The sequence below is a fragment of the Tympanuchus pallidicinctus genome, unplaced genomic scaffold, assembly GCF_026119805.1.
Source record: "Tympanuchus pallidicinctus isolate F22 unplaced genomic scaffold, pur_lepc_1.0 scaffold2, whole genome shotgun sequence".
In the NCBI taxonomy this organism is placed as follows: Eukaryota; Metazoa; Chordata; class Aves; order Galliformes; family Phasianidae; genus Tympanuchus; species Tympanuchus pallidicinctus.
The window spans coordinates 20,665,526-20,677,741 of NW_026294721.1; the positions used below are offsets into that span (position 1 = coordinate 20,665,526).

Genomic DNA, 12,216 nt, shown 5'->3' on the forward strand with positions numbered 1-12,216 from the left:
AGAAGAAGAAAATGTAAAGTCAAATTTTGTAGCACTGCAAATAGGAAGCTTTAAAATTGTATGTGGACAGAACTATTTAGTGATGCAAGTGCCTCAAAGTTGTTCGGTTAGTTGTACGTGTTCTGATAGTTATGTAGATTGAGCATTCAGATCTCTGAATTAAGACCAGGTAGAGAGAGCTACAGTGCATGATAGCCTCAAGATGAACCCCAAAAGTAACAGTGAAAATTGTGCTGCAGGCTTTAGGCTTAGATGCTAGTATTTTCACTGTAATGTAACTTTTTAAATTTGCTACTCTAGTCCTCACAAGCACTGAAAAGGAACTTAAATGTTTCTTTAAAAATCAAAAATATGAGCAGATAGTTGGCTTTACAATTGAAAGGTTCCTACTATTGAAGTATGTAGAGGAGTTAGATTATTACACATCTTCATGGCACTTAGAAAGTCTGATATTTATATGATGATGATGATGCTTGTTAAGTGTATCTTGGCTGAAGAAAAGTAATTATTTGAGAAATCTCCAATCTGTTACACTAGAACTTACACAACTGTGTTTTGGCATTAAAGAAAATCTGTCAGCACAGCTATAAATTCTCACTGAAATGGCTGTTCTTCTGAAGAATGTTACTACACTCCAAAAATGTAATATGAAGAAATTTTCTAGGGTAGTTTGGTAAGCTTCAATGTAAATATCAGTAAAGGAAAAGATATGAAAAACCCGAAACACTAGGAAGAAAGAATTGATGCCTGTTACACAAGTCTTCATACTTTTCACTGAGATACTGCTCCACACTGGTTTGCATTTCACATTTATGTTTTTAAACACAGACTTCACAACCGTCTTCTGAAAATGCTGTAAATGAAGTGCCCAGCAGTGCTCCAAGATTCAGATTAGATATGCTGAAGAACAAGGCAAAAAGATCTCTGACAGAATCGTTTGAAAGTATTTTATCACGTGTAAGTATCCTTGTGTTTATTGCCTCTGAACATAATTTTGTTGTTTAATTATTCAAATAGTGGATACACCACATTTGCTATCCTTTTGGGTTGTAGCTAAGTGGCTATTAAAGATAGACTGCAAAAAATACATGAGTACGTATTAGAAAATGCCAAAACAAAGCAGTGCTTTAGTAAGGAAAATAGGAAGTCCTGAAAGAAGTGAACTAATTCCTAGATGTAAATAGTGCGTATGCATATAGGCATTTCAAAAACTGAATATGAAGCTGAGCGTGGGAACATAGGAAAGTTGCTGCTGTTTTATTTTTTGGGGATTTAGAAAATGAAAGTAATTACAGATGTTCGCTTTTAATTATGTAGAAGGAAATTACTAGGGAACTGAGTAAGCATATCTAATAAGACAGTGTTTATTAATAATGACAGAACTGATGAATACTGAGGCATCTGAACTTTTTAATCCTAGTGTCCTGGTTTTCACTGAGATAGCATTAATTTTCTTCGTAGTGACTGGTTTAGTGGGTGTTTTGGATTTGAGAGGAAAACAGTGGTGATAACGCACTGATGTTGCTAAGCTGTGCTTACAGTACATCAGGGATGTTTCAGCTTCTTGCACTACTCTGTCAGTAAGAGGCTGGGGCTGTACACAGAGCTGAGAGGGAACAGAATCAGGACAGCTGACCCATACTGGCCAAAGGGACATTCTGTACCACATGGCATCATGCTGAGCCAGTAGAACTGGGGGCGTTGGCCGGGAGGTTGCTGTTGACTGGGGCCTGACTGGACGTTGGTTGGCAGGTGGCACACTGATTGAATGGTGCATCACTTGTATTGTGAATTCTTTTATTTATGTTATAATTATTTTCCCTTCCTTTTCTATGCTATTGAATTGTCTTTATTTCAACCTGCAAAGTTTTACTTTTTCCCCAGTTGTCTGCTCCATCCTATTGTGGGGGAGTGAGCAAATGGTTGTGTAGTGCAAATGGTTGTGTAGTACTCAGCTGCCTACTAAGTTAAACCACAACAGCCAGAAACTATTTGAAGGCAAGAAATGTTAAGAACTTCAGAAGGCACTAAGAATATGCAGGGATTTGGGCAATATCATAGGTAAAATCCTTCATAAACAGAGTTGGCAGTACCTCTTAGTGGGAACAACTTGAAATCCCATGTAATAGTCATCCCCAAGGAGCAGATCATGAGCAAATGGCTGAAAATATCTGCTAATTGCTCAACAGTGGCTAAGGAAACAGATCTGATGTCAGATTTAAGTACTGCTTTGGCCTACAGAGTGACTTCTCATTCAAATATTCTTTGTTCTACGCCTCCTTTCAAAGCAGATACAGTGCAAAGTAGGTTCTTTAATAGTGGTTATAGTATGTATGTGCAATATGTGATTATATTCACATATAATGCGTGTAGTTGCTTATGGGAATTCTCTAATTGAATAGGCATCATTGAAAGTGTCAGTAACTGTCCTGGATGAAGTCTCTGTCTTTCACAGAGATAAAGAGAAAATTTGTTATTGACTTTGAAAGCTACTGATTCTGTCTATGCTCTGAAAAATCTCATTTTGGTATGCCCCATTTTCTGGTTTGCCCCTTGTGTTATCAGCTTAATTGTTGGTGTGCTTTGTTTCTGCAGGGCAGTAAAGCCAGAGGTCCTCTGGACAGTTCTAGTGGATCTGTGGATCTGGAAGCCTCTGTATCCAATACCTTAAGCAGCACAAATAAAGTGAGTAAATCCTGTAGTGCATATATGTAGTGAGAAACTTCTGTTACTATACCTAAAACAGCTAGTCGGGTGTGAAATGCAGTTACCAACTGATCGTATAACTGCTCCAACATCTCGTGTTTTGGTTATGCTTGGGGAGCACACAACCGAATTGTGTGTGAAAGGAAATAAACCTCAGAGCAACCAATCAGAATGATAAAAGCAGAATCATCTAGTAGAATCTAGGTACACCCTCTTTTTCCTAACTGTAAGAGTCCTGCTGCTGCTTGCTGATCCATTGGGGTATGTTCTTATCCCTGTGTTGAGTCCTGTTAGGTTGATGGGGATGTGCTCACTGCTGATAGCACCTTGGATCAACCATTGTCTTCCCTTCCACTTTCTGCTTGAATCAAATAATCCTGTTTTTTAGGATTTGTAAGTTGATTACCCACATCACTTTCCATTTTTAAAATATGCTTAAATCCTCTGAGGAATAACTTGAACAAACTGATTTCTCAGCTTACTCTAGTAACAGAAATTCAGATTAAGAAATAGGAGTCAGATGCCAGCACAGTGATAACGTATACAGTGCCATCATCTATGGAGTTTCACTAAATTCTGTACTGTTGAACAAGGTGGGGCCCATACTTAGTCTGTATTTTTGATCTACAGAAGTTTCAAGCTTTAGATCTTCCCTGGTGTTCCTTGTATTTTAAAAAATAACAATGTGATTGGGGTTCTGTTTGAATTGGAAACTTACTGTGCTACGTATACTGTATATTTTGTATATATGGATCTTATGCAAATATGAACTAAAATATTATGTAACATCTGAGTCTTGCAAAAATGTGCAGCAAAACAAATTTGATAATGTCATGCTCCTGACCCTAATCTGATTAGTTTCAGCCCTGAAAGTACCTACCATAAATGCAGGATTGTATTCTCAGGGAATATAAAAGTAAACCAAGAAGTGGAGTGATTTCCTTTTCTGTATGGCTAGGAAGCTTTTATTGTCTGAGCAAAATGTTACAAACAAATAGCAAAGAGGAAAGATAGTCATTTTTCTTGGACACAGCAGGCTTGGGTAGCTATCCATTCTGCCCTAGTGCCTGGTCAGATATATAGGACTCCTGACTGGAGGTATTCAAAAGTCGTCTTCTGCTTGTGATTTTGAAAGAATGGCTGACGTTGCAAGAAATACATGAGGTGGGGAACAAGGAAAAATACATCATTTTGGACTAAAACAAGGCACTTAGTCATAGGATTAAAGTCTTTTGTGTGAGACTTCTAATAGGCAAAAAGAATCTTAGTGTTATTAAATGAAATGTTAGGTGCACAGTAATCTGAAATATCGCCTTTTCGTTGCTGTTACTGGTATCCAAACCTAACTCTGATCATTTCCTCTTATCTTCGAGTCGTGTTCAGCATACAGTAAATTATAATTGCTAGCAAAATTATTTTTCCTCCATAAAATGGAGACTGATTTGTTGACCTAAATGATGAAGAACAAAACAAAAAAATATTGAAGATTCTTTGAGATATTGTGATTAAAAATAGGCAAACTTGAAGCAGATCTCTGAGGGGGTTTATAATGACATGGAACTGCAACTCCAAAAGCTGAATTTAAAACCACGTGTTGATTACCCTAACTTTTGTTCTTCTAGGAACCACCACTGTGTGAAAGGGAGACAGACAGAGTTCCTACACTTCCTCCGGAGAATGCTGTCAAGGCCAGTGGATCAATGGGTGATCTCTCCAGTGACCCAGATAGTTGTGCTCTGGATCATTCTGTTACGTTACCTCAACAAAGCTTTCGAAGGCGAGCAAACACACTGAGTCATTTACCGTCAGAAAGCCGGGAGTCTCTGGTACCTGTTGAAACATCGCCATCTGTTCCGCAGAGGAAACTTATGAGGTATCACTCAGTGAGCACAGAAACTCCTCACAAGAGAAAGTAAGACTTACTGAAAGCAGGCTGTGCTTTCATTTGTTGAGGGCATGTTTGGGATGGTGATTATGTACCAGATTTGTCCTCCTGGTGGATAAGAAATGTATCACAGCAGTTTATCTCTGAGGTGGTTTCCAGGTACCTTGTTTGCAAAAACTGATTTTCCACAGGGGGAAATGAAACCTGAGATGTGCATTTCCACATTCTGTGTCACAAAGCTAAGTGTAAGGGCAATATAGGACTGCTCCTAAGATGTTAAATTATGTTTTTATAAGCAGTGTTCAGTAACTTTTGTTGTTGATCTGCTAAATGCTACATTTACCTTGTAATTTACCTTGTGACTCTGTCTGTATACAGAGAAAAATACTGTAGCATTTCTGATGCTGCAGATCTTGCTGTTTGGTGAAATCATGTGTAATTTTAAAGTAACACACAAACTTGACATAAATTGACATAACTGTTGATAGATGTGAAGCATTTCAATGAGCCTATGTAAATTTTACTTGCAAAAACAAGCTACTGGCTGCCTTAATGCTAGTATTCTTCAAGCTGTCCTGCTTCGTAAGCCTGCCTCTGCATTTTCAAAGTCTTTGAACATTATGGCAGCTTTCTTTTCTCCCTCTATTGGCTTTTTCCAATTACTATGGAAACGCTTCTGTCTGTAGGCTTCTGTTTCACTGCCAAAACTCCTCGTTTACACAAGTTAGGCAGTACAAAATCTGTACGTGTTCCAATTCATTTTTCCCTGCAGGAGGCAGGGCAGCATAAGAACGTGCCTGGGATTGATGATGACAGCAAAGAAAAATTAAATTATACCATTAAAAGGAAACACAATCTAAGTTGCCTTTTCATCCCTTTTTTGAACCTTTTTAATTCTTAAATACCAGAATGTGGTTGTGGTGCAGTTTAGAACTTGTGCTGTTGGTCTGTCGCCTTCATGAAAGTTGCCCTTGCATTCATTGCTGCTTGTTCAGACAATATATAGGAATATATAAGGAATATATTCCTTAATATATAGGAATGCAGTTAAAAATTAAGTGTATTTTTAATTTCCTTGGTTATTGCTACTTAGGGGCTTGATTGTATAATTTTTTACTAAGGCTGAAGTGTGCCTGCTCCTTCACATAATGTAACCTGGAAAGAAATCGCTCGTTACCTACTGGAACATACAGAACAGGACTTAGAAGAGCTGTACATTGAACAAGTCTTGTATGTTTTATGAGTTGGTTTTTATTAATAGCTTACACCAGTAGATACGCTATTTTTTAAACTCAACACTGTTGATTGGGTTAGAATGCTCAGCCTCTTGCAGTTACAGCATTAACTGTGAAAAATGTATGAAATGACTGATTTGTATTTGATGGGTTACTTTCAAGAATTAGAGAAGATATTTCACTTTTTTTTCTTCCCTGTTTCCTCTCTCTTACTGTTTTGTTCTTTCTGTTACCTCAACTCCATTCCTCTGGTTGGAATCCCACCATATGGTTTGAACACATCTGTCGGCGAATCTAAAAGTTCTTCTGGTCAACTTGCACGTTCTCCTACTCTAGCTCGTCTTAATCCCTCGGCTTCTTCACCCAATTTTTTTAAATATCTAAGGCATAATTCAAGTGGAGAACAAAGTGGGCATTTTGCACAAAAGAGGTGAGATAGCACCTGTAGTCTGGCATAGGGTTTGTTTTACCATGCTATAAATATGAAGCTCTGTATTGTAAGTAATTGAAGTTATTTAATAAAAATTAAAGGTAGTAGAGTTTTATGGGAGGAGGAACTCAGCTGCTTTGCTACTGGATGTAGCTCTGATACCTGCATAATTTTTTGTTTAAATACAGAAAATTCTTTCAGACACTTGGCATTCTTTGGAGCCGGTTGCTCCAAAGCAGCTTCTTGTTATGCAGCAGACAGCAGCCCTAAATTGTGCCAATGATAAGATGCCAAGAACCTGAGATCCAGCTTACTCTGTCTCTCCTGAATCATTCAGTTCTGTTTTGCTTTGTTCATGGCGACGCAGAAATACATGAATATTCTTTTAATATTTTTTTTGCCTGACATCTAAAGGCAAATTAACTATATTAACTAAATTGGACAAAAAATGACTGGACTGTGAAAAACCAATTGAGGGGAAAGAAAAAGGCAGAAATGAGCTCATGTGTTTGTCTTGTTTAATTTGTCATTGTTACACTCAGTAGTATTAAATGATAATTTTCTGTGCCTTGTTTCTTAGAACAAAAATGTGCATTGAGGAAAGCACATTAACTTTTTGTTTCCCTGGGATCCTGAAATAAGGATCTGCCTCAAAATCTTAACCATGCAACTCCTTCAAGTTGATCTGCTTATTTTAGCTCAAAATGTTAATGATGCTGAATGGCCTTGGAAGCACTGTCTGCACTTCTGGCAAGCAAATTTTATTGTTTGTTTTGGCGTGGTTTTTGTTGTTGTTTGTTTTCCTGGAAGGTATAGGTTTCCTCTTCTCCTGAGGTGACAACTCTTCTGATCCAGGGAAAGTACTGAACCCAGAGCTTGATTTCACCAGTCTCGTCATTTGAATTTTCTGAGCACTAGATAGTGTCCCTCTTAATTTAGCTGCACCTCAGAGATATGATATAATTCAAGGGAGGAAATGTGAGTCTTCAGTGTCACTTTTATTCTATGTTTATCCAGGCCTGAACATCATGCTAACAGTCCCTGACTTCAGTCCTGAAGGTTAAATTCTCCAAAGTAGATTCTTCTTCCAAAGTAAATTAGGAGGTAGATTTGTACATACAGGAACACCTTCTCCATCCCTTTCTCTATTGTTAGTGAGTTAACATCAACATAAGTGTTAAGTTAATGTGTTTAAACTGAATGAAGTCAAACTATCCAAACTGACTGCATTTCTCTGTGTGAAATCACCATGTAATTGCAATTGATTGACGGTGAGATTGTAAGGGAAACTTGTTTACAGAGTACACCACACTACAGCAGTATGTTCCTCATGCTCAGTACCAGCTACTAAAGAACTGCTTCATTTCATATCTTTGAGGCAGACTTAAATATCATCCAAATACAATATTATAGTTTCTCACAAACACTTCTCACTGAAATTCTGTTGGTCAAGAGTAAATTCTCCTACTCAAGTGTTTTTGCCAAGCCAAGTAATTTTCTTCTGAGTTGTTCTCATGTCCTTCTATTAACCAGCTTCTGAGTACGCAGGGAGGTTATTATTTTACGAGACAGAGCAGAACCAGGAATTGTGTTGATCAGAAGACTGTTGAAGTTTGATTAGTGCTCCTATCTGTTGCATAAGTAAAGCTGCAATCCTAAATAAATCATCAGTCAGAAAGCTCAACTTTTTGTTTAAATATTCCAAGCTTGTCTGAATAAAAGCCTGTTAATGCTTTTCAAAACACTCTTTGCCAAAGTTTTGGATTTCATTTGCTAGTACAAGGATTATCAGAGCCAGCTTTTCTTAACCTTTTCCTCCAACCTTAAGCAATCATTTGAAATTGATACTTAGGTAATTTTTCAATTATAAAGTAGGTATTGGTTCTTACTAGGTTAAAGGAATTGGAATTGTGCACCAAGAATCTTGTGGTATAACAAAGAATAATGTTTACTGGAAGCATATTTATTTATGTTTGAACACTTTAGTTTGCCCAAACTATTTCAAAGTAGCACTTTGTTAGTGGTTTTAGTTTTGACTCTGGTTTCCTTGATATTTATGCCTTCAGGATTTAGCTGCTGTCTGTTTGAAACTTAGCAGTATGTGTTATTTTTATTCTGTGGATTTATACTTCCTTGTTCTAAACTATACTTTTCCCAACTACACTCTCAGCATCTCCTACCGTACTGCCTTAAGGAAAAAGCTTCATTCTTCCTCTTCTGTGCCAAATTTCTTAAAATTTCTGGCTCCTGTAGATGAAAATAACACCTCAGACTTTAGGAGCACAACAAGGTAGGGTTTCTCTCCTTAACCCCGGAGGTAAAACTGTATTATTCAAAGGTTTCTTTGTTTGAAGTATTTGAAATGCTTCCCACACTTGCAAAATCTGACTTGTGCAACAGTTCACTTGCATGCATTCTGCATGTGATTACTGTCAAAAGGATGGAGCTGTCCCAGACTCCTCTCTTGCAGTGTTTGCAGAGCTTATCTATTTTGGTGTTGTGACGGTCACGCAGCTTGCATCTCTTCACTCGTGATTATTCCTGCAAAAGGACTCTCAGCATTTTTTAGTTGAGAGAACATACATGGTTTGCCCTAAGCAATGTCAACCTCCTTAGGGTAGGAGCAGAAGATGGTCTGTAAAATGCTATTCTCAGTTGCCAGAGCTGTTTGAAGTTCATTTATCAATCTCAACTCAAAGACTAATGTAATCACTTGGAAATGGAATTTTTAATAGGAAGACAGCATTGCTGTACATTTTTTTTTTTCATTTAATAATCTGAATAAAAACTTCAGCTGTGTAATTCACTTATTCTATCAAAGGAATAACAGCCAGGGCCCATGGATGCTGTTCCCAGATTTGTTGCTTATTTCACACGGTGACTTGGGAACACAAAGATTAAAGTTTTTGCTCTAATTTTATGTTGTGAAGGAGTGTACTATGTGTCTGACTCACAGAATGCTAGAATTTTAATTAATGTTTGTAAAACTCCTTAAGGATTGCTGATAGAAGGCACCAGTAGCACTCTGTCTCCTACAAATAGGTGCTACTTATTGTGGGTGGTATAATAATGAAGGCTGCAGAATGGTAATGATACTTTGACATACGCAATCATGTATCTTTAATGCAGTGAGATTAATGCACTGCCACAAAGAAAGTGGAAAAAGAAGTGAAATTATAGAAAGCAGGTTGCACAGAGCTGCAAACCCCTTCTAGTGAACTTGAGTGATGTTTGCAGACTTGCGTAAGCCGGCTGCTACCAAGCGAGTTTCACCCACCTAACACTTACAGCTTGACACAGCATGTGCACAGCACACTGCGCTTCTTAGCAGATGGTTCTTATTATGCTCACTGAACTCTACATTGCTGTTCCTGGCAGATTTGAGTAACCTACTCATAAGCCATTCTGTGTTCTGCAATTTTAGTGACTACGAATCCAAACACAGCCAGCAGGCTGCTGGTGCTGACAGCCCTGTAAGGACTCGACGACATTCTTGGAGACAGCAGATATTCCTGCGAGTGGCCACTCCTCAGAAAGCATGTGATTCTCCCAGTCGGTATGATGGTAAGTCTGTATTGGATTCCATGAATGTTGTTAATGGGTATAATCTGTGGATTGTGGTCCATTTTGTCTACTGTGTGGGCATGCTTGCCCAATGCTTTGTTTGTACTGGCTCTGCGGCTTTCCACTTCTGGATTGTGCTAAGCTCACCAGTTCTCGGAGTTTTTATTTTTCAACTTCATATGTAACATAGTTCTGATAGTGCAAAATTTAACTAACCAGGGAAGAAATTCTTTTCTAGATGTAGTGTTCTAATGACAGCAGGGGGGGAGGGGAAATCACCAAGCGTCACTTCCAAGAAAATGTGATCCTTCTATTTCATTTTGCCATGCTAAGTATGAAACCAAGGACCAGAAAAATCCAACCCCAGAAGAAGGAATTAAATTTCTTTCATGACTTCAGTTGAGTTATATAATGTTTACTTCATACCAGACTGGATTTGACCTCTGCTTTATATTTATAAATATTTATATTGTGCTGCTTTATCCTGTAATTTCTTACCATGTTAGCAATGATCGTCCTCTGTACCTTACTTCTTTCTTGGAGATCTATAGATGTAAAGAAACACAGACCAGGGGAAAATATCACTGCGCATGAGCATGCAGGTACATTTTACACATCTGACCTTATGTGAGCTTGGCACATGCCACATGACACACTGGGATCAAATGTGCCCCAGAGAACTTTTGGCTCCAGATAGTGGTTTTTGACTCACTGGAACTAGAATTTCACTGCTAGAGCTTTGCAAGCTTTACCTTCTGTCTGATCTCTATGGCCACTGTATAAGAGCCACAAGGAACTGAAGGGAACAATGCACTGTAATAAACGTAGTAATGAAATGCTGTTTGAATAGGCTGAGAAAGCTGTCAGGTTAACAGTTACTGAAACATTTTTACTGCATCTTAAAAAGAGACCTTGATGAACGGAATGCTGCACATTACAGAAGTGTTTTTGTCGTTAAAGAGTTGCTGGCAATGTATTTGGACTTAATATGGCATAAGCTCTATACAGGCATAGATACCTCCCTCAAGTGTAGTATACATCAAAACTAAATCTCAAGAGCCTGTCAACATAAATACACACGTGAAATGCTCTCCTATGCTTCGGAGTGTGGGAAGGGGATATTCAGCTGTTCTCTGAAGCTAATAGCGAATTTGACACGTCTTTCTATAATTGAAAGCGGATTTGCTAGTTTTTGAAAGCCACAGAACATTCCCTGATTAAATGGGGAAAAACAAACCCACCCCAAACCGAAAACTGCCTGTCCAGACATATCCTTTGAGACATAATAATTGCAAGACACAATTCTAACAACCTACAGCTGGATAAGCAGCAAAGTTGGAGAAACGTGTATGGCAAAAAAGGAAAACAGGAAGTGTTATTAATCTGGGGAGCAACTTAAAGTAACTGCAGTTTTTATTCACTCTTGTTTTCCTTATCTGTTTTTGTTCCAATGTGCATATGCAGTTTATGAGCAGAAGGAGAAAACTCAGACTTTTTCTTAGCAAGTATTAGAGTTTTCTGTTTGGATTTTTGTGAATCTCTTGGAACATCTTTTGGCAGTGAAGTTCCCAAGTGATGATCAATTCTCTGTAGTCTTTAAGAGTGGTCTTACATCACTCACTATCTCAGTTAACTTAGTAGCCTCTGTAGCTCCATAGAAAATATAACTAGCTATTTTTCATCAGCTTGTTCCTTTTTCTTTAATCTTCACTCAAGGAGAAACAACGTACAAAGCAGATTTGATCAGTTTGATAAGAGTTAACTGTAGTTGGTTTTGCGTATTATAAATTTTTTTTTAAGGTTTCCTTGCTCACTGTAGACTGATGTCCTTTGGAAAAAGACTTGATGAAAACAGCTGACGTAAGAAGACCAAAAGATCAATTTCAGCCAAAGTTGATGGAGAACAGAGAGGTGTCTAGCATCCTGAGTTTCTTTACAAGGAGAGTGGTTAGGCCCTGGAACGGGCTGCCCAGGGAGGTTGTGGATGCCCCATCCTTGGACGTGTTCAAGGCCAGGTTGGACGGGGTCCTGGGCAACCTGATCTGAATGTGTACGTTTGGTGGCCCTGCTAGGCAGGGGGTTGGAACTACATGATCCTTGAGGTCCCTTCCAACCTGGGTGATTCTGTGATTCTGTGATTCTGAGTTCCCACATGAAGTTTGCTGCACCAAGTCCCACTCCAGACCCTTTCTTCTTAAGGAAATGTTCATTAATAGTTTGAATGCTGAACTTTTGTCTCCTGTAGCTTAGCTGGAGGGAAATGCATGTCAGCTGTGCTTGCACGGCTGCCTTGTCTTGCACAAGGCAAAGAACAAACTGTTTTCCAGGTACCATCATTTAAATGTACGACTTGCCTTATACTTGAAGGAGGCTGTCAGAATCAGTGGAATTAAAAA

The 12,216-nt window shown here is 38.4% G+C and overlaps 1 protein-coding gene across 13 annotated transcripts in view; it reads left to right on the plus strand.

The window, feature by feature from the left end:
* TBC1D1 (TBC1 domain family member 1) overlaps nt 1-12,216 on the plus strand; it is a 94,445-nt gene that overhangs the window by 55,599 nt on the left and 26,630 nt on the right. For 8 of the 13 annotated variants that reach the window (XM_052683328.1, XM_052683325.1, XM_052683327.1 and 5 more), the window contains 6 exons: nt 829-957; nt 2,596-2,685; nt 4,329-4,618; nt 6,128-6,256; nt 8,427-8,546; nt 9,681-9,820. In XM_052683328.1, coding sequence (XP_052539288.1) covers nt 829-957; nt 2,596-2,685; nt 4,329-4,618; nt 6,128-6,256; nt 8,427-8,546; nt 9,681-9,820 — 898 coding nt within the window. The remainder of the gene's footprint in view (nt 1-828; nt 958-2,595; nt 2,686-4,328; nt 4,619-6,127; nt 6,257-8,426; nt 8,547-9,680; nt 9,821-12,216) is intronic. The other 5 variants (XM_052683329.1, XM_052683330.1, XM_052683331.1 and 2 more) reach the window with 5 other exon arrangements.